The 22,934-nt window shown below is 44.4% G+C and overlaps 1 protein-coding gene and 1 pseudogene across 1 annotated transcript; both read left to right on the top strand.

The window, feature by feature from the left end:
• Nucleotides 1-40: 40 nt before the first annotated feature.
• MRPL45 (mitochondrial ribosomal protein L45) lies at nt 41-21,673 on the top strand. Its single transcript, XM_055576048.1, has 8 exons — nt 41-222; nt 1,117-1,294; nt 1,692-1,809; nt 5,320-5,418; nt 16,874-16,922; nt 17,825-17,974; nt 18,339-18,512; nt 18,923-21,673. Exons 1-8 carry the CDS (start codon nt 157-159, stop codon nt 19,007-19,009), a joined length of 921 nt encoding a protein of 306 aa, XP_055432023.1. The 5' UTR covers nt 41-156; the 3' UTR covers nt 19,010-21,673.
• On the top strand, nt 8,478-11,124 carry LOC129649066 (protein O-linked-mannose beta-1,2-N-acetylglucosaminyltransferase 1-like; annotated as a pseudogene).
• Nucleotides 21,674-22,934: the final 1,261 nt, after the last annotated feature.

Below are 22,934 nucleotides of genomic sequence, written 5' to 3'. Positions count from 1 at the left end.
CCTCCCGAACGCGTACGTGCGCGTTCGCGCCTTTCACACTGGCGGAGGGCGCGTGCCCTGGAAAATTCCACGCCCGAGCTAGCTCCGCCCTATGCGCCTTCTTTCCAGCCTCCGGCTCTTTTCTGTTTCCTTCCCAGCTGCCTTTGCGTGAGCAAAATGGCAGCCCCCATGCCGCGGAGTTTGTCTTGCTTATCCAGGGCTGTAGGATGGTGGTCTCGGCAGGTGGGTAGGGATGGGGTGGCTGGAAGTCTCGGGGCTGGAGGAGGACAGAGTAGAGGGAAACACTCATTTTACGGTTGTCCTTGGTGAACTTGGGCGATACAGATCGTGCCTAAGAAGGGAGCAGTTGAGGTAGGCGAGACACAGTTATTGTACAGCTATGTGGCTGAGTGGGGAGAACCTTGGTAGGGCTATCAGGGCGGGCAAGTTCTCGGGGATTAAGTTTCTCCGGTTTGCCCTGGGTCTCACTGGCGTACGGGTGTTAAATGGGAAAGAAGTAATGGTTTGGAAGGTGGTCTCGCTTCCCGTTGATTTTTTATGAATGTTCTAAATTGATCAGTAGCTGTAAAGGAGGGAGAATCGTTCCTGCCTGAAAAAACTTCATGGTCAGCGAGAGATCTGGCCCTTAAAGGAGCTTATTGGTTAACTGGAAGCTAGAACGACAAAGTAAAGTTTACGTTGAGGCTCCCAATAGAATGAGCACAATGTAATCTGAGTAAATGTAGAGATTTCTGAGTTAAGGTAGAGCAGAAGAAAAGAGAGTACTGGGTTGGTGTTTAAGTTCCCCATAGACTGAGCGTTCTTTCATCAGTCTGATCAACCTTGCTTTCATCAACTTTCATCAACTCTGCATTCTTGAGTTGGCATAGCCCTGTAGTATGAAAAGTAGTAAAATAAAGCCTTTAGTAAAGGTTGAGTGGTATTAGTATTGGGAAAAGTTGCTTACTGGCTTTTAGTAAGAGACAGCTGTAATTGTTAAGATAGAAGCATTTCCCCGTGATGTGTGGCTTTATAATTTTTCCTAAGTCATTCTTTGGATGTGCCCTTTCTATCTTTGCTTACAGTTTGTATAAGATTTTTTCCCAGGTTACCTAACCTTTTTCTGCTATCCTCCAGCCAATCCTGATGACTCAGTCCACAGCAGTAGTTCCAGTGAGAACTAAAAAACGTTTCACACCCCCTACTTATCAACCCAAATACAAAACAGAAAAACAGTTCATAGAATATGCCCGGAAAGCAGGACTGGTGATTCCTCAAGAAAGTTTGGAACGTCCCATACATCTGGCCTGTACAGGTAAAGCCCTAACCCAGTCCCCTTCTGTCAAAGGTCTTCTTGAAAAGTGGAATGATTTGGACTGTGAATGATAGCATTTAATTAATCCCCAAATCAGTTCAGCTTCAATAATTTGTATACATTATGTTTCATGAGGTCATCTTTGATCTTGTTTTCACAATATTCCTAGAAGACCAGGGTAAAGTTTCTCCCTTTTGTACAAGAAGAAGTTAAGACTCTTTTGAAGACTAAGATTATCTTACTCTACTTTTTCTAATGCTGCATGATTTCTTCTGCATGGAAAAGTCTGTTCATAGTCTATTTTGTATCCAGGAGCCCTCCCAATTTTTTATGACCTCAAGATGACTTTTTCTCAATCTTGCAATGCTCTCTTAGTTTTCTCCTTCTCTCTTTACAGCTAGTATCTTTAATGCCTATGTTCCTCCTGAGGGTGATGCCCGAGTGTCATCTCTTTCTAAGGAAGGACTGGCACAGAGGACTGAGCGATTGAAGAAGAAAGTGGCGTCACAATTGTCGTAGGTATCTGAGACAGCTGGGAGTTAATATTAGAATAAAAATTTCTTGTTGCTGCTTAATCCAGAGAGGCCATCTTGGATTAATTGTGTATAACTCCTTTGATAACTTGACAGTATATTCTTTCCCTGTAATAGACTTAACGTATAATAGTATGGGCATTCTGAATCTTAGCATCTCAGCCTTGACTTGTTGTTTTTGTCACATCATTTAGGAAGTTGACATTGAAGTTCGTAGAACACTTTTTTGATCACATATTTAACAATTTAAAGTAGTAATAAGAGAGAGCATATTTATAAGAGAAATACCTGAGATTTTAAGAGAGTAAGAAAAACCAAAAAGGCCTAGGAAGACAGACCTGTTCTAGGGAGCTAACTGCGCTTTAGTTAAGGAGCAGAAGCCAAAACTGTCTTTTTAAAGAGATTTTCAGTATCTGTCACTCTGGCTCTAACTATATCTAAAGTATAGGCTCTTTGAGGCCATATATAGATTTCTATGCATAAGTGTATTGAGTTAGTGTCAATTCTTCATGTGGCTACAACATTCCTCTAAATACAGATCTTATCATATCAACACCTCTGCCTCAGACTCCTTGTGGCTTCTTATTATCTGAAGAATAAAATATAGATTTCTTCAGTGGTATTCAGGGCTTTTTAAAAAATAATTTGCCTCTTACCTTTCTCTCCACCATTGTCTATTTCATTTTTCTCATCCTAAACTTTAACATTTCTAAAGTAATTGCTAGTTCCTTGACAATTGTGCTGAATCTCTTTGCACATCCTTTCCTTTGTCTGAAAAATTTCTTTTTTCCTCAGGCATTGTGTCTGCTGTTTTTGTTTTTTAAAATATTTATTTATTTTTGGCTGTAATGGCTTCTCTTGTTGTGGAGCACGGCCCTACACCCCACACTACATGTGGGCTTCAGTAGTTGCTGTATGTGGGCTCAACAGTTACGGCTGCTGGGCTCCATAGCACCGTAGCTGTGGCACAGGGGCCTAGTTGCCCTCAACATGTTGGATCTTCCCAGTCAGGAATTAAACTGGTGTCCCTTGCATTGCAAGGCGGATTCTTAACCACTGGACCACCAAGAAAGCCCTGCTTTTTTTTAATAATATACCCCCAGTTCTTCCCTCTCCTCTCCCTTCCCCCTTGGCAACCACAAGTCTGTTCTCTTTGTTTCTTTGTTGTTGTTCAACTGCTAAGTTGTGTCCAATTTTTTGTGTCCCCATGAACTGCAAGACACCAGGCTTCCAGGTCCTTCACTATCTCCCGGAGTTTGCTCATGTCCATTGGGTCAGAGATGCCATCCAACCATCTCATCCTCTATCGCCCCCTTTTCCTGCTCTCAGTCTTTTTGAGCAGCAGGGTCTTTTCCAGTGAGTCAGCTCTTCGCATCAGGTGGCCAAAGTATTGGAGTTTCAGCTTCAGCATCAGTCCTTCCAGTGAATTTTCAGGGTTGATTTACTTGCTGTCCAGGGGATTCTCAAGAGTCTTGTCCACAAACAAAAGCACCAATTCTTCAGTGCTCAACCTTCTTTATGGTCCACCTGTCACATCCATATGTGACTACTGGAAAAACCATAGCTTTGATTATGTTTGTGTTTTATAGATATGTTTCTTTCTGCCTCTTTTTTTGGCTGCACCACTTAGCATATGGGATCTTAGTATACCGACCAGAGGGATCAAACTTGCACTTCCTGCAGTGGAAACTCAGGGTCTTAACTACTGGACATCCCTGGGTTGTATTTTAGACTCCACGTATGTGATATTGTATGGTATTTGTTTTTCTCTTTCTGACTTACTTTGTTAAGTATGATAATCTCTAGGTCTGCTTTTAATTTCTGTGTCTGCTTTTAAGCCTTCCCTGACTTTTTTTGGAGTTGCCTTTGTTATAATTATAACTGTATGCTTATTTTTACTATCTCTGGTAACTGTATTCTGATGATCTCCTCTCATGTATTTCTCTCCTGGCTTGTGAACTCTTTGATGGAAGAGTTCATGATGTTGATGAACACAACACTTATTGTCTAGGGGAGGAGACCAGTTACTGATTGCACACACATAATTACAGATAGAATAAAGTATGAGTGCTATGGAAACACAGGACGGGGAAAGATAACTTTCCCCGTCTGGGAGTTCAGAGTAGGCTTCTCTAAGAAAATGACATTTAAAGCTGGGATCTAAAGGGTTGCTTGGAGTTAGCTGAGTAGAGAAATGTGGTGAGAAATAGCATTCCAGGGAAACAAAACAAGGCTTTGAGGTGAAAAGAGTGTAAAGGAGTTGATTTTGTCAAATGCTTTTTCTCTGATCATTGACATGATAGTGTGATATTTGTCCTTTATTGTATTGATATGGTATATTACATTAATTGATTTTTTAGTGTTAAGCCAACCCTGCATTCCTGGGATAAATTCCTCTGGGTTATGGTGTCCCTCATCCTCTTAATACATTTTTGGTAACACTGATTAGATCAGAATTCCCTGTTTACATTATTATAACTATGAAAATGCTGTTGACAGCTGAGTCATGCAGTACATTATTATTACATTTCCTTTCCTGCATAATAGTTTTTTATTTTCCTGGCATTAAGTGTCTTTTTTTTCCTCATTTCCTTATAGAACCCCTGGTTGTGTTAATTTTCTCTTACTGTGTAGAAAACATTATTTTATCAACCTCATCATAAAGAAGAAAGCCCTTCTGGAGCCTTCTTACCTTTTTCAGTCTGGATTGGTCTCTCTTCAGGCTCACTGTACATTGTGGGATCTACTTTTATCATCATCCTGCTAATCCATTTGCCTTGCTCTTATATATATTCCCTGTTTCCTGGATTTTATGTCTTTCTCCTTCATGGTACATTCAGTTATTTTGGTGGTACACATTTCCTCGCAGCTTCCTTAGAAAGAGTGGAAGGTAAATAAATGAAATGTTGCAAGGCTAAGAAAAAGTCTTTCTTTTAGTCTCCCACTTCATTTATAATTTGCCCATAGGCTTCCCTGGTGGTCTAGTTGTTAAGACTTCACGCTTCCCCTGCAGGGGGCACAAGTTCAGTCTCTGGTTGGAGAACTAAGAACCTGTCATGCTGTGCAGTGTGGCCAAAAAAAATAATTTGCCCAGATATAGAATTCTGGACTGGGAGTCATTTTTTTCTCCATCAAAAATACTCCTCCATTGTCTTTCTAATCTTTCTAACTTCTGCTGTTGCTAGTTAGAAGCCCGATGTCTTTCTGACTCTTGAACCTCTGTATGAAACCTGTTTTTTCTTCCTTAGTGCTTATAGGATATTTTCTTTGATGTCAAAATTCCAGAAATTCACTATGAGAAGCTTTGGTTTTTCTTTAGAATTAAGTTAGAAGGCTGAATTTATAGGACTTGGCACATTCAAAAAACAATTACTGAAAAAAAAAAAAATTACTGAATAAATGGACAGACATTAATGGAGGTAAAGTAAGCTGTTAAATTATGGAAATTGAATGACATCTTCTTTAAAATGATTCTCATGCTTAATTTTACAGAATCCGGAGGATAAAAGAAAGTGATCCTAATTTTAAAGTAAAGGACTTCCCTGAAAAAGCCCAGGATATCTTCATTGAAGCTCACCTGTGTCTAAACAAGTATGTGAACGCCCTGTCTTATACCCATTATGTTCTCAGCAGCTATTATCCTAGGTGTGTTTTTTTTCCTTCAGGTGAGAATTCTAGAGTGAGAGACCTTCCTCTTTGGGAAATAATTGGAGCCTGGAGCTATCCTTGACTTCTCTCACTGCGTCTGGGAATTTTCACCATTTGGTCTGGCTCAGCTCCACTGGCAGGTGTTAGGACTCTACTTAATGGCAGCTGTTTTCACCCCACCTGATCCCTAACTCATCCTCATCCTTTCTATGTGTCTTTTAGTCACTAAATTGTGTCCAACCCTTTGCAACCCATGGACTCTAGCCCGCCAGGCTTCCGTGTGTTATACTATCTCTCGAAGTTTGGTCAGATTCATGTCCATTGAGTCAATAATGCTATCTAACCTTCTCATCCTCTGTTGTCCTCTTCTCCTTTTGCCTTCAATCTTCCCAGTATCAGGTCCTTTCCAATGAGTTGGCTCTTATCATCAGGTGGCCAACATATTGGAGCTTCAGCATCAGACCTTCCAATGTCTGATTGATCAGACCTTCCAGTCTCTGATTACTCAAGGTTGATTTTCTGTAGAATTGACAGCTTTGGTGTCCTTGCATTGCAGTCTAGGGGACTCTCAAGAGTCCTTTCCAGCATCACAATTTGAAAGCATCAATTCTTCAGCACTCACCCTTCTTTATGGTCCAACTCTCACATCCATGCCTGACTACTTGAGAAACCATAGCTTTGACTCCATATACCTTTGTCAGAAAAGTGATGTCTCTGCTTTTTAATACGCTGTCTAGATTTGTCATAACTTTCCTTCCAAGGAGCAAACATCTTTTAATTTCATGGCTACAGTCACTGTCTGCAGTGATTTTGGAGCCCAAGAAAGTAAAATCTGTCACTGTTTCCACTTTTTCCCCTTCTGTTTGCCATGAAGCTATGGGACTGGATGCCATGATCTTTGTTTTTTGGATGTTGAGTTTTAAGTCAGCTTTTTCACTCTCCTCTTTCATCCTCATCAAGAAGCTCTTTAGTTCCTCTTCACTTTAGGCCATTAGAGTGGTATCATTTGCATATCTGAGGTTGTTGATATTTCTCCCAGCAGTCTTGATTCCAGCTTGTGATTCATCCAGCCCAGCATTTCACATGATGTACTCTGCATGCTGCTGCTGCTGCTAAGTCGCTTCAGTCGTGTCTGACTCTGTGTGACCCCATAGACGGCAGCCCACCAAGCTCCGCCGCCCCTGGGATTCTCCAGGCAAGAACACTGGAGTGGGTTGCCATTTCCTTCTCCAATGCATGAAAGTGAAAAGTGAAAGTGAAGTCACTCAGTTGTGTCCGACTCTTAGCGACCCCATGGACTGCAGCCTACCAGGCTCTTCTGTCCATGGGATTTCCCAGGCAAGAGTACTGGAGTGGGTTGCCATTGCCTTCTCCAGTACTCTGCATAGAAGTACATAAATAAGCAAGGTGGCAATATACAGCCTTCAGTTCAGTTCAGTCACTCAGTCGTGTCTGACCCCATGAGTCACAGCACGCCAGGCCTCCCTGTCCATCACCAACTCCCGGAGTTCATTCAGACTCACGTCCATCGAGTCAGTGATGCCATCTAGCCATCTCATCCTCTGTTGTCCCCTTTTCCTCCTGCCCCCAATCCCTCCCAGCATCAGAGTCTTTTCCAATGAGTCAAGTCTTCGCATGAGGTGGCCAAAGTACTGGACCTTCAGCTTTAGCATCATCCCCTCCAAAGAACACCCAGGGCTGATCTCCTTCAGAATGGACTTACTGTATTCCTTTTCTAGTTTTGAACCAGTCAGTTATTTTCATGTCCAGGTTGTTTCTTCTTGACCTGCATGCAGGTTTCTCAGGAGACAGGTAAGGTGGTTTGCTATTCCCACCTCTGAGAATTTTCCAGTTTGTTGGGATCCACACAGTCAAAGGCTTTAGCTTTGTCAATCAAGGAGAAGTAGATGTTTTTCTGGAATTCCCTTGCTCTCTCTATAAAACAGCAAATTCTGGCAATTTGATCTGTTTCCTCTGCTTTTTCTAAACCCAGCTTGTACATCTGTAAGTTCTCAGTTCACATATTGCTGAAGCCTAGCTTGAAGACTTTGAGCATAACCTTACTAGCATGTGAAATGAGCACAATTGTTTGATAGCTTGAACATTCTTTGGCATTGCCCTTCTTTGGGATTGGAATGGAAACTGATCTTTGCCAGACCTGTGGCCACTGCTGAGTTTTCCAAATTGCTGACATATTGAGTGCAGTGCTTGAACAGCATCATCTTTTAGGATTTGAAATAGCTCAGCTGGAATTCCATCACCTCCACTGGCTTTGCAATACTGAAATCAGATTGACTATATTCTTTGTAGCTGAAGATGGAGGAGCTCAATACAGTCAGCAAAAACAAGATCTGGAGCTGACTGTGGCTCAGATAATGAGCTCCATATTGCAAAATTCAGGCTTAAATTGAAGAAAGTAGGGAAAACCACTAGGTCACTCCGGTATGACCTAAATCGATCCCTTATGAATTATAGAGTGGAGGTGACAAATAGATTCAAAGGATTAGATCTGGTAGACACAGTGCCTGAAGAACTATGGGTGGAGATTCATAACATTGTACAGGAGGCGGTGATCAAGACCATCCCCAAGAAAAAGAAATTCAAGAAGGCAAAGTTGTTGTCTGAGGAGGCATTACAAATAGCTGAGGAAAGAAGAGGAGTGAAAGGCAAGCAAGGAAGGGAAAGATATACCCAACTGAATACAGAGTTAAAGAGAATAGCAAGGAGATAAGAAGGCCTTTTTAAATGAACAATGCAAAGAGAGGAAAGCAACAGAATGGGTAAGACTAGAGATCTCTTCAAGAATTTGGAGATATCAAGGGGACATTTCATGCAAGTATGGGCACAATAGAGAATAGGAATCATAGAGACCTAACAGATGAAGAAGAGATTAAGGACAGGTGGCAATAATAGAAGAACTATATTTTAAAAAGTTAATGATCGGGGGCGGGGCCTCGAGTGGCATAGAGGAGGTGGAGGCTGTGGTGCTCTGGGCCGAGCTGTGCGGGCCCGAGTGGGGCTTGAACGGGGCCCGGGCTCCTTGAGATACTGCTGCAGGCATGGGTTGGCCAGGACAGTGGTGACTCCCCCCCCCCATACGACATGGACAACTGGAAGCCCAGCCCCCTCATCAAGCCCTTTGGGGCTCGAAAGAAGCGGAGCTGGTATCTTACCTGGACGTATAAACTGACCAACCAGCGGGCCCTGTGGAAGTTCTGTCAGGAGCCGTGCTTTTCCTACTGGTGACCGTCATCGTCAACATCAAGTTGATCCTGGACACACAACGAGCTATCAGCGAGGCCAGTGAAGACCTGGAGCCAGAACAAGACTATGATGAGGCCCTGGGCTGACTGGAGCCTCCACGGCGCAGAGGCAGTGGTCCCCGACGTGTCCTGGATGTGGAGGTATACTCAAGCCGCAGCAAAGTGTATGTGGCAGTGGACGGCACCACGGTGCTGGAGGATGAGGCCCAGAAGCAGGGCCGGGGCATCCAAGTCATCGTCTTCAACCAGGCCACGGGCCATGTGATGGCAAAGCGAGTGTCTGACACCTGTTCACGTCATGAGGATGAGGCGTGGTGCTGTTCCTCCACATGGAGGCAGCTGGCCGAGTGCTCATCTGCACCGTCAGGGACGAGGGCTCCTTCCACCTCAAGGACACCGCCAGGGTTCTGCTGCGGAGCCTAGGCAGCCAGGCTGGCCCTGCCCTGGGCTGGAGGGTCACCTGGGCCTTCGTGGGACGAAGAGGAGGTCCTGTGCTCGCAGAGAAGCATTCTAAGCCACCTGCCCTCTCCTCCTGGGGGGATCCAGTTCTGCTGAAAACAGATGTGCCGCTGAGCTCAGCTGAAGAGGCAGAGTGCCACTGGGCAGACACAGAGCTGAACCGTCGCCACCGCTACTGCAGCAAAGTTGAGGGCTACGGGGGCGTGTGCAGCTGCAAGGACCCCACACCCATCGAGTTCAGCCCTGACCCACTCCCAGACAACAAGGTCCTCGATGTCCCTGTGGCTGTCATTGCGGGGAACTGGCCCAATTTCCTGTACAGGATGCTACGCTCTCTACTCTCAGCCCAGGGGGTGTCTTCCCAGATAACAGTTTTCATCGATGGCTACTGTGAGGAGCCGATGGAGGTGGTGGTGCTGTTTGGTCTGAGGGGCATCCAGCACACTCCCATCAGCATCAAGAACGCCCATGTGTCTTAGCACTACAAGGCCAGCCTCACTGCCCCTTTCAACCTGTTTCCGGAAGCCAAGTTTGCTGTGGTTCTGGGAGAGGACCTGGATATTGCTGTGGATCTTTTCAGTTACCTGAGCCAATCCGTCCGCCTGCTGGAGGAGGACGACAGCTTGTACTGTATCTCTGCCTGGAATGACCAGGGCTATGAACACACGGCGGAGGACCCAGCAGTGCTGTGCCGTGTGGAGACCATGCCTGGGCTGGGCTGGGCACTCAGGAAGTCCTTGTACAAGGAAGAATTTGAGCCCAAGTGGCCCACACCAGAAAAGCTATGGGACTGGGACATGTTTATGCAGATGCCAGAACAACTCGAGGCCGAGAGTGCATTATCCCTGACGTGTCCCGATCTTACCACTTCGGCATCGTTGGCCTCAACATGAATGGCTACTTCCATGAGGCCTACTTCAAGAAGCACAAGTTCAGCATGGTTCCAGGTGTCCAGCTCAGGAACGTGGACGGTCTGAAGAAGGACGCTTATGAAGTAGAAGTTCACAGGCTTCTCAGCGAAGCGGAGGTTCTGGACCACAGCAAGAACCCTTGTGAAGACTCTTTCCTGCCAGACACAGAGGGCCACACCTACATGGCCTTTATCCGGATGGAGAAGGACGATGACTTCACCACCTGGACTCAGCTTGCCAAGTGTCTCCGACTCTGGGACCTGGATGTGTGTGGCAACCACGAGGGCCTGTGGAGACTGTTTCAGAAGAAGAACCACTTCCTGGTGGTGGGGGTCCCAGCCTCCCCATACTTGATGAAGAAGCCACCATCAATCACCCCAATTTTCTTGGAGTCACCCACAAAGGAGGAGGGAGGCCCGGGAGCTGCAGAACAGACATGAGACCTCCTCCAGGAACCTGCAGGGCTGGGTACTGTGTACCCCCAGGCAGGCTAGCCCTTTATCCAATCCTGTAGGATTTTGTAGATACTGGTAGGGGCTGGGTCTGGTTTGTTTTTAACATGAGACTTAATTACTAACTCCCAGGGGAGGGTTCCTCTGCTCCAACACCCCTGTTCCTGAGTTGGAGGTCTATTTACTTCCTTGTCAGGAAAGGGCAGGAGAGTACCTGGGAATCACTGGGATCCCTGGGCAGCCCATCCTGCCCTTTGCATACTTCCTCCTCCCAGGCCTGACTCAGAATCTAAGGTATTTATTGACTGTCCTGAGGGCCTTGGAAACAGCTGAAGCTTGGAGGGCCTTGATTCTTGTTTTTTTGGACTGGGGTGCTGCCCTGAGGGTGGGGCAGGCTCTTACTCAGGAAACTGCTGTGCCCAACCCATGGACAGGCCCACCTGGTGCCGACCTGCTGACGCAGACTCACTCAGAGACCCTCAGACACTGAACCAGGCCTCTTCTCAGCCTCCTCTTTGTCCAGATTTCCAAAGCTGGATAAGGTGGTCATTGATTAAAAAAGGAGAAAAGCTAAAAAAAAAAAAAAAAAAAGTTAATGATCGAGATAACCATGATAGTGTGGTCACTCAGGTAGAGCCAGATATCCTGGAATGTGAAGTCAAGTGGGCCTTAGGAAGCATTACTTCAAACAAAGCTAATGGAGGTGATGGAATTCCAGCTGAGCTATTTAAAATCTTAAAAGATGATGCTGTTCAAGTCTTGACTCAATGTGTGAAGCAATTTGGACCACTCAGCAGTGGCCACAGTTGGGTTGCTATTTTGTTATTGGGTTGCAGGAGCTCTTTATGTGTTCTGAATAGTAATCCCATGTCAGATATATGCTTTATAAATATTTTCTCCCATTTCATGGGTTTTTACTTTCTTGGTAGTGTACTTTGAAATAAGAACGTTTTAATTTTTGTTAAGTCCAAGTTACATGTGTTTTCTTTCGTTGTCTGAGTTTTTACTGTCAAATCTACAAATCATTGCCAAATTCAGTGTCATGGAATTTTTCCCTAATGTTTTCTTCTAAGAGTTTTATAGATTTGGTTCTCACATTTTGGTCTTTGATCCCTTTTGAGTTAATTTTGCGTATGCTGTAATGTAAGCATCTGACTTCATTTTTTTTTTTTTTTTTAATAATATCACCTATGTATTTATTTGTTTATTTTGGCTGTGTGTGCTGGATCTTTTGTCGCTGTGCTCGGACTTTCTCTAGTTGCACCCAGCCAGGGCTACTCTTTGTTTAGGTGCGTGAGCCTCTCGTTGCAGTGGTGTCTTCTGTTGCAGAGCGAAGGCACTAGGCACGCCGGCTTCAGCACCTGGGGCTTGAGGGCTATAGAGAATGGGCTCAGTCGTGGCACACAAGGTTCATTGGTCCCAGGCATGTGGGATCTTCTGGAACCAGGGATTGAACCGGTGTTCCCTGAATTGGCAGGCGGATTCTTAACCACTGGACCACTAGGGAAGTCCCAGTGATATAGCTTTCTGATTCTCTTCTTTCGTTTTCTATAGATTTTTTAAAACTTATATTCTTAATGGTTACTTTGGGGATTAGAATTAGTATTTTAACCATCTAGTTTGGATAATATCAAAGTTTCAATAGTGTACAAGCAGTCTGCTCCTTCCCCTTTGCATTGTTACTGCCGCTGATTATATGTTTATACACTATGTGCCCATAACATAGATTTGTAACCGATGTTTTATGCATGTGCCTTTTAAATCAAATAGGAAAAAAATGAGGAATTACAGATCAGAAGGACAGGAATACTGGCCTTTATGTTTACCTATATAGTAACCTGTACCAGTGCTGATTGTTTCTTCTTATTGCTTTAAGTTACTGTCCAGTGTCCTTCCATTTAGGTCTGAAAAACTCCTTGAGTATATCTAATAGGACAGATCTCCTGGTAATAAACCCTCCCAATTTTTGTTTATCTGAAAATATCTACAATTCTCCTTCATTCTTTTTTCTTTCTCTTTTTTTTTTCTTTTGCCTTACCTCATGGCATGTGGAACTTCCCTGACCAGCGATTTAACCCATGTCCCATGAAATGGAAGTGCATTAACCACTGAGCCACCAAGGAAGCCCTCTCCTTCATTTTTAAAAGATAGTGTTTCTATCTATAAAATTCTTAGTTGACAGATTTTCTTTTAGGCCTTTAAATATATCATCCCACTGCCTTTTGGCCTCCATAGTTTCTGATAAGAAACCAACTGTAACCTTTTTAAGGTCCCTGGTATGTGACAAATTACTTCTCTTCTTTTACTTTTAAGATTTTGTCTCTTGGTTTTGACACTTGCACTGTACTGTGTCTCAGTGTGGATTTCTTTGAGTTCATTCTGCTTGGAGTTTGTGGAGTTTCTTGGATATGAACATTCATTTCTTTTACCAGATTTGAAATGTTTTCAGCCATTCTTTCTATTCTTTCTTTTTTTGGCTACACTATGCATTATGCAGGAACTTCCCCGGCCAGGGATTGAACCTGTGCCCCCTGCAGTGGAAGCACAGAGTCTTTTAACCACTGGACCCTTAGGGAAGCTCCTTCAGCCCTTATTTCTTCAAATGTTTTTTTTTTGCCTCCTTTCTTTTCCTTCTAGGACTCCTGATATGTGTGTTCATTCACTTCACGGTGTCCTGCAGGTACCTCAGGCTCTACTCATTTTTCTTCATTGTTTTCTTCTTTTTGCTCCTTAGATTAGATACTTTCAATAGTTTTATCTGCAAGTTATGGGGCTCAGCTGGTAAAGAATCTGCCTGCAATGCAGGAGACCTGGGTTCGATCCCTGGGTTGGGAAGATCCCCTGGAGAAGGGAAAGACTACCCACTCCAGTATTCTGACCTAGAGAATTCCATGGACTGTATAGTCCATGGGGACGCAAAGAGAGGGAAACAACTGAGCAACTTTCACTTGCTCCTTAGATTGGATGCTTTCAATAGTTTTATCCTCGAGGTAACTGATCCCGTGTTTCTTCCTACTCAGATCTGCTGTTCAGCCCCTGTAGTGAATTTTTTTTAAGTCTTTATTGAATTTGTTACCTTATTGCTTGCTTTTTTTTTTTTTTTAATGTGTTGGCTTTTTGGCCAGGAGATATGTGGGATCTTAGCTCCCCAACCAGGAATTGAACCTGCACCCCCTGCTCTGGAAGGTGAAATCTTAACCACCGTACTGCCAGGGAAGTCCCTAACCCCCATAGTGAATTTTTAATTTCTTTCACTGTATTTTGCAGTTCTAGAATTTGTTTGGTTCATTTTCATAATTTTTATCTCTTTACTGATGTACTTACTTCGTAGATTGTTTTAGAATTTCCTTTAGTTCTTTTCGCCTGGTTGCCTTTATCTCAATGAGCATGTAGGACAGTTGATTTAATGTCTTTGGCTAATAATTCTAATGTCTGGGCTTCCTCAGGGATGGCTTCTGTCAAAAATTTTTTCCTGTAAGTGGGCCATAGTTTCATGTTTCTTTGTATACTCTGTAACTTTTTGTTGAGAGTTGGACATTCTGAGTATCATTATGTGGTAACTCTGAAAATCAGATTGCTCTGCTCCTCAGAAATTGCTGACTTTGTTGATTAGTGCCGCTGCCATCCATTTGTGACTTTGCCAAACTAATACTGCTAAGTGTGTATTCTTTGTTGCGGGTAGTAGTCAGTGAAGTTTCCGTTCCATTATCTCTGCAGTCGGCCAGTGACCTGGCAAAGATTTCCTAAATTGTCTGACTGAATAAAAACAAAATAGGTGTTCTTTTCCCTTTATCCCTTTATATCTGTTGATGGGAAAAGCTGCTGCAGCCAGCAGGGCTGAAACCGTGGCATGGTTTGTGCTGGTCTCTCTGCCATCCAGCAGATTGACCAGAATGTGCAAACTCAAATTTTGGAGGGGAAGGTCCCTGCTGCCTGCCCAAGTACCAGCCATCCACTCCAGAACACAGACCACTCCCACAGTCATGGCAGGGCTGAGGGAAAGGGGAGGGCAGGTGGTTTGTACATGTTCTTAAATCCAGGCTCATTGGCTTCTCCCTTCATCAGGCACTCCCCTGGTTGTTATAAGTATCCAGAGTTCTGAGATTTTGCTTTTCTTATTTATCAGTTATTTCAATGAAGGGACCCACCCCTAGTGCTTCCTGGTCTGTCGTTTTGCTTGATGTCTGTGTCTGTTGATTTTGCTAGATTGATTCCAGGTCTGTTTTGTAGTGTTGATGATGGAGTGTGTTTGTTCTGAGGGAATTGCAGACAACCTAAGTTATGAATATGCTCCCAGAGAGGTTTTCTCTGTGTGGTTCTGCCAGATCCTCTAGGGATAGCATGGGCAAGGTGTTAGTTTTTATGTTAATTTCTTAGTTTAGGAATTTTTGCATCATAGAGATACTGTAAATTTTGTGTCTACATCTGAGTATAATGTGTACTTAGGGCTTTAATTTTTCAGTTTTCATGGGGTTTTTTGGTTGCTGTTGTTTGTTTTTTAGATTTTTTTTACCCCTGCTCAGAGCTCTAGACAGAGGGAAGCTTTGTCTCTAGGTTGGTGGGCTGTTTTTCTAGTTTCCTTTTCCTGCAGCTGCCAGACTCTTTTGAGGGTCACAACTTTATGCAGGGATTTCAATTCCAACTCCCTGTCCTTCCAACATCCTGGGTTTTAGGAAAAGTCAAGCTCTAGCCATCAGATCCAATTTCTGGATCCCTAAATCATCTCTTACCTGGTTCTGGTATCAGGTTATGTTCTTTCATTCTACTTTTAATTCCCTCTTCCTCTTTGGCACCTATGGACTTAACTTCCTTTCTCGTGTACTAGGCTAGAGATTTAAAAATGTGTGTGTGTCTGTGTTTATTATATTCTGTCCAACCTTTCTGGATGTTTACAGTGGGAGGGTAAATTTTATTGCAAACTTACTTATAGGATAAGTTCTATTACAAAATACCGAGTCAGCTCATAAAAGGGGGAGTTTATTTCTACTGAAGATTTCTAGGCCAAGATAGTGATGAGGAAGAATTCATTCGGAGGTGCCAGGTGTGGTGGCTGTGGCATCTGTCACCACAACTTGGTCTAGTCTAGTCTAGAGCTACAGTGAGGGGAAATGACTCAGAGTCTTTTTTATTTGGAATAGAAGTGGAAGTGAAACAGAACTAACCTATCACCCACTCTGGCATTATAGACACAGTTTTTCAAAGAGCAAGACTTTAACCACTCAGGAAGTGTTAAATTGCAGAAGATAGAAAAAAAAAAGAAAAAAGGCAACAAAAAAAATAAATTGCAGGAGAAAGTCATGAATGTGTATCTGAAAGAAACTAATCTGTGGTCTTAGGTTTACTTGAAGCCTACTTCAGTTAGGAACCCTCCTAAAATCTTACATCTACAGGAGCTTGGGTTTGTTGTCTCATTTTCTTCCTGAATAGAATCAGCATAACTTGGTCACTCTGGCGGCCACAAAGATGGGATGGAGGGACAGTTTGTGTGGAAAGGACCAGAAATGACAAGTCGTTATCTTTTACTTTTTCTAAACCTTAAGCTTTTTATGTTGTATTGGAGTATAGCCATTTAATGGAAGCCGTTGACTTCCTTGGTGGCTCAGACAGTAAAAGCATCTGCCTACAATGCAGGAGACCTGGGTTGGATCCCTGGGTCAGGAAGATCCACTGGAGAAGGAAATGGCAACCCGCTCCAGTACTCTTGCCTGTAAAATCCCATGGACGGAGAAGCCTGGTAGGCTACAATCCATGGGGGTCGCAAAGAGTCAGACACGACTGAGCGACTTCACTTTCTTTCCATAGCTGTTTAACAGTGTTGTAGTGTCAGATGAACAGTGAAGGGACTCAGCCATACTGGTTATCTCTTGGCTGGGTTCAAGGATGAAAGTGTAAGAAATAAGGCTAAGCAGTTGGTATTGATGATGTATCCATGGTAAGAGGAGATAAGTTGAGCTTTTGATTGTTGTTTGTGCTGAATCTTGTTCCAGCTTAGAACAGAAATCAGTCCCCATGTCCCAGTGAGGGTCTCTTACCCATCTCAAGGATATCTAGTAATTTCAGAGAAATTTCTTTCTGCTCCTGAGATTCAAACACAGCTTTGCACTGCTTTTAGAGCTCATGGTTTTCTGAGAAATCATGTTATTCTTCATCTTTGTATTTCTAGGACTTAATATATTACCTGGCTTATAGTAGGTGTGCAGAAAATATTTGTAAAAATGAAGGGAATGGTTTTCCATTTTCAGGGTCATTTTCAACTTTCATATAGAGTATCATAAAAGCAGTACTCAGTGATACAAATTTCTTTCCTTTTTAGCTCAGACCATGACCGACTTCATACCTTGGTAACCGAAAACTGTTTTCCGGTAGGTTTTCATCTTCCTTAGAATTGTGGGATGCCTGAGTAGACAGATTCTAGATAGCACCTCAGTTTTCTTAAGGATCAGTTTTGAGAGTACAGGAAGTTTAAGGCAAAAGGCCGAAGTTCATTATGTTTGGCTGCATGGTAGTGACTTGATATGGAGTCTGGTAAAGGCCGTGCAGTTGCAGATAGAGGAGGTCCCTGAGCAAGCAGTACTGAGACTGCAGATCCTGAGGGGAGGGGATGGTCACATTAGGCCAGCCCTGCACATGCCTGGGCTACAATAAAGGACTTAACCAGTGTGCTTGAGGCTTACACTGTGTGGTAACCAGGGTGCTAGGTACTCTGGGAGACTCCTGACAATGAGGACTTTGTGGTTTAGTTAGAAGTTCAAGAATAAGAATTTCAGATGCTCCCAGTTCTGCCTCATCTCCCCAGGCACAAGTATAGCTATCCTAGTCTAAGCAGGTTATTAGCCTTTATAAAAGTCTATAAAATTCCTATAAAAACTGCCGAAAGGTAAGAGGAGAAAAACAAATGTGCAGCCAACAGAAATGCATGCAGTAGAGAGCAGATTATGAAAGTGTGTGTGGGGGTAACATATGAGGTCAGCTGGCAGTTTGGAATGAGGTCTTCATTGATTTGGAGAAGGGTCCTCCAGGTGGTAATTGGCTCTTGAGTCATGATTTAGAAATGAAAAGAGAGTTGTTGTAAGGTGAGCTGAAGCAATAGCTTAAGCAAAATTTAGAAAAGTGAGAGAAAATAAGCACCAGAGCGCATTTGATGGGAAACGTTGCATGTTGACGGTGGCATTGCAGGAAGAGGAAGCATGGAAATAAGCACCCACTTCCCTAGGGGGGCGGGGGGTGCGGGCAGGAATCCAGTTGAACTCTTCTCTGCCCTCAGGACATGGTCTGGGACATCAAATATAAGACTGTCCGCTGGAGCTTCGTAGAATCTTTAGAGCCACCCCAGGTGGTGCAGGTTCGCTGTTCGAGTCTGGTGACCCAGAGCAACGCGTATGGCCAGGTCACCGTCCGCATGCACACCCGGCAGGTAGAGGCACCAGTCTGCTTTCCTCCCAGCTTTTCTTTACTCTCAGGTTGAGCACCTACCTCTGAGTCCTGGGTATAGCTACCAGGACTGTGAGCTCTAAGGAAAGGCTCGCCATGGTCTTTCTTGGCTTGTCACTTCACCCTTCCCACTGCTGTATGTTAGCTGTGAACACAGGTGTGGGGATATTACTCCCTCCCCTTCCTGGGATCCCTCCTACCTCCTTCCACTCCCTCCACCCTGACCGCCCTCCCCACCCAGTCAAAAACCCTCTAAGAGTAAAGTGTCAGTGGTTGATCAGTTAGTCTGGATTCAGAATTAAACAACTCTGAGGACTAACCAACTTGATGTGCTTTCATCTTTGCAGACTCTGGCCATCTATGACCGGTTTGGCCGGTTGATGTATGGACAGGAAGATGTGCCCAGGGATGTCCTGGAGTATGTTGTCTTTGAAAAGCACCTGGCGAATCCCTATGGCAGCTGGAGAATGCATGGCAAGATCGTTCCCCCATGGGCACCCCCTAAGCAGCCCATCCTTAAGGTAAAGCAGCTCGCACGGTTTAAGGTGTGCTAAGTTGCTTGAGTCTAATGTCCAGCTCTTTGCAACCCCATGTACTGTAGCCCACCAGGATCCTCTGTCCATGGGATTATCCTAGGAAGAATACTGTAGTGGGTTGCCATGTCCTCCTCCAGGGGATTTTTCCCACCCAGGAATTGAACCCCCCGCATCTTACGTCTCCTGTATTGGTGGACGGGTTCTTTACCACTAGGGCCACCTGGTTTAAGACGTGGCATCCTCAGCCACTCCTGCTGGGCACCTCCTAGTGGAGAGGGAGGGTCATGCAGCCCCAGGAAGAGGAATTCTTTGGGGATGGGCCTGGAGGCAGGCCTGAATCTCTTGGGTAAACCGTGGACTTGGATAATAGATAACTCAGCTTCCTGCTCTTTTAGACGGTGATGATCCCTGGGCCCCAGCTGAAACCTGGGGAAGAGTATGAAGAGCTGCAAAGAGAGGCCCATAAGCCTCAGCTAGTGTGACGGCAAGAATGACTCTTGGGGTGAAGCATGGGTGATGAAGCAGCTGGAACCTGTGAAGTCTGGGTGTCCGGAAGCTGTGAAGTCACCTGTCTTTCTTCACGCTGTAGAAAGAACTGCCTTTGTTCTCTCTTACCCTGCTTGGGACTTTTAAGCAGTCTTATCCTCAATAACAACTGCTGCTGGTTGGGCCCTGGTGGGTTGGTTCTATGCACAATGGCTCTGCTTCTTTTTTTCCATCTTAAATCTAGTTTCTAACTCCAGATGAAAGATGGTATGTTTCAGAGAACATGATACCAGCTTGCCCATAGCAAGAACTGTCAGGAGCAAACTGGCAGGACTTTCTAATTACAGGGCAGGGATCAGAGTTGGAAATAAAACACTTATCAAATATTAGACAAATTGTAGTGGGTTCTCTACATTTCTCCTGGTTCAGGCTGGAAGTGGACAAGTCTTCAGATGGTAGACATGGAAGTTAACTATGACTGATGTGACTTATAGGAAATCCAGACTTGAGAAAAATAATTAGTGTTTATAAAAGTGATGTCATTTAAGAGGGTCTCTTCTCATACACTGATTCACTAAATCAGTATCTGTATTTCACAAATGAATGTAAATCCAAAGAAATCATTTAGTCCTCAGCTTTTAGATTTTGTTCTTAATTATCGACTGTATCCTGATGTAATCCCAGGAGGCATTGGTAGAGGCAGGGGCCATGGAAGTGTGGATACATTTGGGAAATTCATCAGTAAGACTTGGTTCCCTGATTTCTAGCACCTTTTGGAGATAGTGACTATTTTTGCAGCCCAAATTTGGAGGCAAAGATTCCAGGATATGAACCTGTGGAGAGGGAAACAGCCCAGCCTCTACTTGTGCCTTAGCTCCAGCTGGAGGAGGATGTAGGACTTCACATGCTTATGTCCTGGGTCATCTGAGGTGTGACAGGGAAGTCACTGTCCCAGCAGCAAGCTTGGCTTATAGCACTGTTACACCGATCAGCCCATGAGGTTTCCCCTTAAAAATTAGAACCTTATTTCTCATATTTCTGTTTTTTAAGTCTAGAGTTTTCTTTTAAGGAGTTTATCACTTGGCTAAGGATTAATCTGTTCTGACCTTGAGAGTAGAGTCCAAAGAAATGAATCAGGTTGAGAACAACCTGACTCCTCTCTGTAAAGCTACCATCTCAGCAAAGCAGCAAACAGACCAGGCCTCACTAGGGAGAACTAAGGTTTTAATAACAGCTGCCAAGTGCAGACCACAGAAACGAGATGTGTATGCTTAGGGGAGAGGCAGCGCTAGCGGGTTAATCCAAAGCAGCCACTCTCATCATGCTACTTAGTCTCAACCCTTTTGGCTTAAAAATGTACATCAGTTTCCAGCATTGCTGCCCAAGTGAGGTTTGGTCATATCCTATTTGCCTGAGCCCCAGATTAAGGCAAAATGAGAAGGGAAGTGCTTTCAGTAGGATCCACAGCTGGGAGGGTGGGGGTGGGGTGTGGAGTAAGGGAGAGGCAGTCCTGGGTGGGACAGGGAGCAGAGAAAGCACACTTAATGACCAAACAGCATTTTGATTTCTATGAAAATATTTAAAGCTTTCAAATAAGCTTATTTCACCCCACTCCCCTAGAGCTGTCTCAGGGGTCTGTAGATAATCCTAAATAGCAGCTAAGCAATAGCTGCCACCAGGGAGCCAGAGGATAAGTGCAGTTTTCATTTCCCTTTGGGGTCAAATCCAGCTGAGCGGATGGCCCAGATGTACAGGATTGGCTCGAAGGGCTGGGCAGAGACCATCTGCAGTGCTAGCCATGTAGCTGGACACTGGCTGAGAATTAGCCAGACCGCCCCTTAGTCTCTAAGGCTGCAGTGTGGCTACCTTGGACTTTTCCTTACCTGTCTACTATTAATGTTTAGAAATGTTGAAAAAATAAATTTACCATAACAAATAAGCTAGAAACAACTACAATGGTCAAGAAAGCATTCTTTATTTTTTCCCCATGGCTTATTTCACAGCCATGATTACAGGGACGACTTTTCTGTTCCCAGCTAGTCCATTCTCAGTGGGATTGTTTTGAGGTGCAGAATTTCCATTGGTTCAGAAGCTATGAGGGCTTCCCAGGTGGCTCAAGGGAAGAGAATTCTTGCCAATGCAGGAGACACAAGAGATGCGGGTTTGATCCCTGGCTCAGGAAGATTCTCAAGTAGGAAATGGAAACCCACTCCAGTATTCTTGCCTGGAAAATACCATGGACAGAGGACCTGTTGTTCTACAGTTCACGGGATCATGAAGAGTCGGATACAACTGAGTATACACACACACAGAAGCTGCGAGGCTGAGAATTCAGCCCAGAGCAAGAACACACTTTAATTACTGCTCTGGAAGCCTGGGGAAGGGCTCCTAGGTAAGAGGGAGAGCTTAGATAGGGAACAAGGATGTCTGGTCTCTGCAAGTGGGTTATTCCATGCTTTCTCCTCCTTTTTGGACATGGAGCACTTTTGCTACTTTCTGCGAAGCCCTGTAGCTGCCCAGAATATTTTATTTACAAGCAAACTTTTTTTTCCCATTGGGTATTTGGTTGCCTTTTGTCTTTTTTCCTCCTTGTGAATGGCATCAGTATCTGTCCAGTTAGAAGGTGGATCCCAGCCCAGCTCTGCCATGTTTACTCTGCCGATTTCCAGCCCCTCACCTCTGCCAGATCTGGGATGTCTGTGACCAGTGTTTTTCTCCTTTCTCATTTCCCTTTGGTAGTATCACCTATTTCCAGCACTCTTGTTATCTAGGACCGCTTAAGTAAGAGTAGCCTGAATTGGCTTGAAAGAATGGAACAAGAAAGAGCTCCCTAAGAAAGGAGGCTTTGTACTTAAGGATGCCCTTTCCCTGGCTGTTGGGCTCTGACCTGCCCCCACCACGAATCTTTCTGAGGGCAAGTACGGTGCTGGCTGTCAACAGGACCTCCTTTCTTGCTCAAGCTTCTTGGGAAAGAGACTGATGTGGGCCTCTTGTTACCGAGCAGGTAAGCTGGAGTGGTTCTTGTCTCAGAACCAGAAATTCCCCAGGCTCCCATTGCATTTGACAACAGAGAGGAGTCCCTTCGATGACAGTACTGAAAGGCTAGGAGAATGAGGCAGAGGGGTGAACTCTGCAGACTGTCAAAAGATGGGGCAGGAAGAAGGGAAGGCCATCTGAGAAGGCTAGCAAGAGGCATGCTTCTTCAACTGTGAGACAGTGTCTGGAAAGGAGAACCCTCCCTCGGCCTGCGCGGGCAGGACCTGGAGCTGTTTGCCTTTCCCTTTACGCTCTCTGTCTGTTACGTTGCTCTGGATGCCAGATGTTGATATGGACGTAAATGCGCTTGATTGACTCTACTTCAGCAGTCAAGCAGGGCAGGTAAGAGGATCAATAGAGCAGAAACTGGGGGTCCAAAGTCAAAATGACAAGATCTTTAAGGCATTACAGGGACCTCTTTTGAGCCATTTAAGTTTTCCTCCTGATTTGCCTTTGAACTTGACAAGTAGCTTCTAAACTTACTGTGGTGACCTTTTATAATCTTCAGCCTCTATGTTGCCAATGCCTTGAGTGGTTTAGTTTCTTCTCAAAAAATATCCCTGGCAGACTTCAGAGAAGAATGTGTCTACCTTTGTGAAAGTGTGGGCCGGGTGCAGCTGACTCCCTTTTGTCATTAACATTAGCTTTACTAGTGATGTCACAGATGGCTTGTGTTGAGTACTCTAGCTGGATGGGAGGATTAATTAGAAGCAGAAGGTCTGGCTCTTGTCCTCTGGTGCAGGAAGGAGAACTGGAAGTAAAGAGAGGCTGGTACTTCCTTTTGGAGTCTGAGTTGCACCCTTCTTGTACAGTTTGCCTTTGGAATGAGTTGACTTCTGGCCTTCTTGGATAGGGAAAGTGGCCAAGTTTGTGAAAGGGAAAGGA

This window comes from Bubalus kerabau, chromosome 4 (assembly GCF_029407905.1).
Source record: "Bubalus kerabau isolate K-KA32 ecotype Philippines breed swamp buffalo chromosome 4, PCC_UOA_SB_1v2, whole genome shotgun sequence".
Lineage (NCBI taxonomy): Eukaryota > Metazoa > Chordata > Mammalia > Artiodactyla > Bovidae > Bubalus > Bubalus kerabau.
Note: the sequence above shows the minus strand (reverse complement) of the source record. Positions and strands in the feature narration are given on the sequence as shown.

What these genes read in the sequence shown, in the direction of transcription:
- MRPL45 (XM_055576048.1), top strand. Translation starts at nt 157, where the DNA reads ATGGCAGCCCCCATGCCGCGGAGTTTGTCTTGCTTATCCAGGGCTGTA. An exon ending in TAGGATGGTGGTCTCGGCAG is followed by an intron (nt 223 to 1,116) that starts GTGGGTAGGGAT and finishes GCTATCCTCCAG; the next exon opens with CCAATCCTGATGACTCAGTC. An exon ending in CTAAGCAGCCCATCCTTAAG is followed by an intron (nt 18,513 to 18,922) that starts GTAAAGCAGCTC and finishes CTGCTCTTTTAG; the next exon opens with ACGGTGATGATCCCTGGGCC.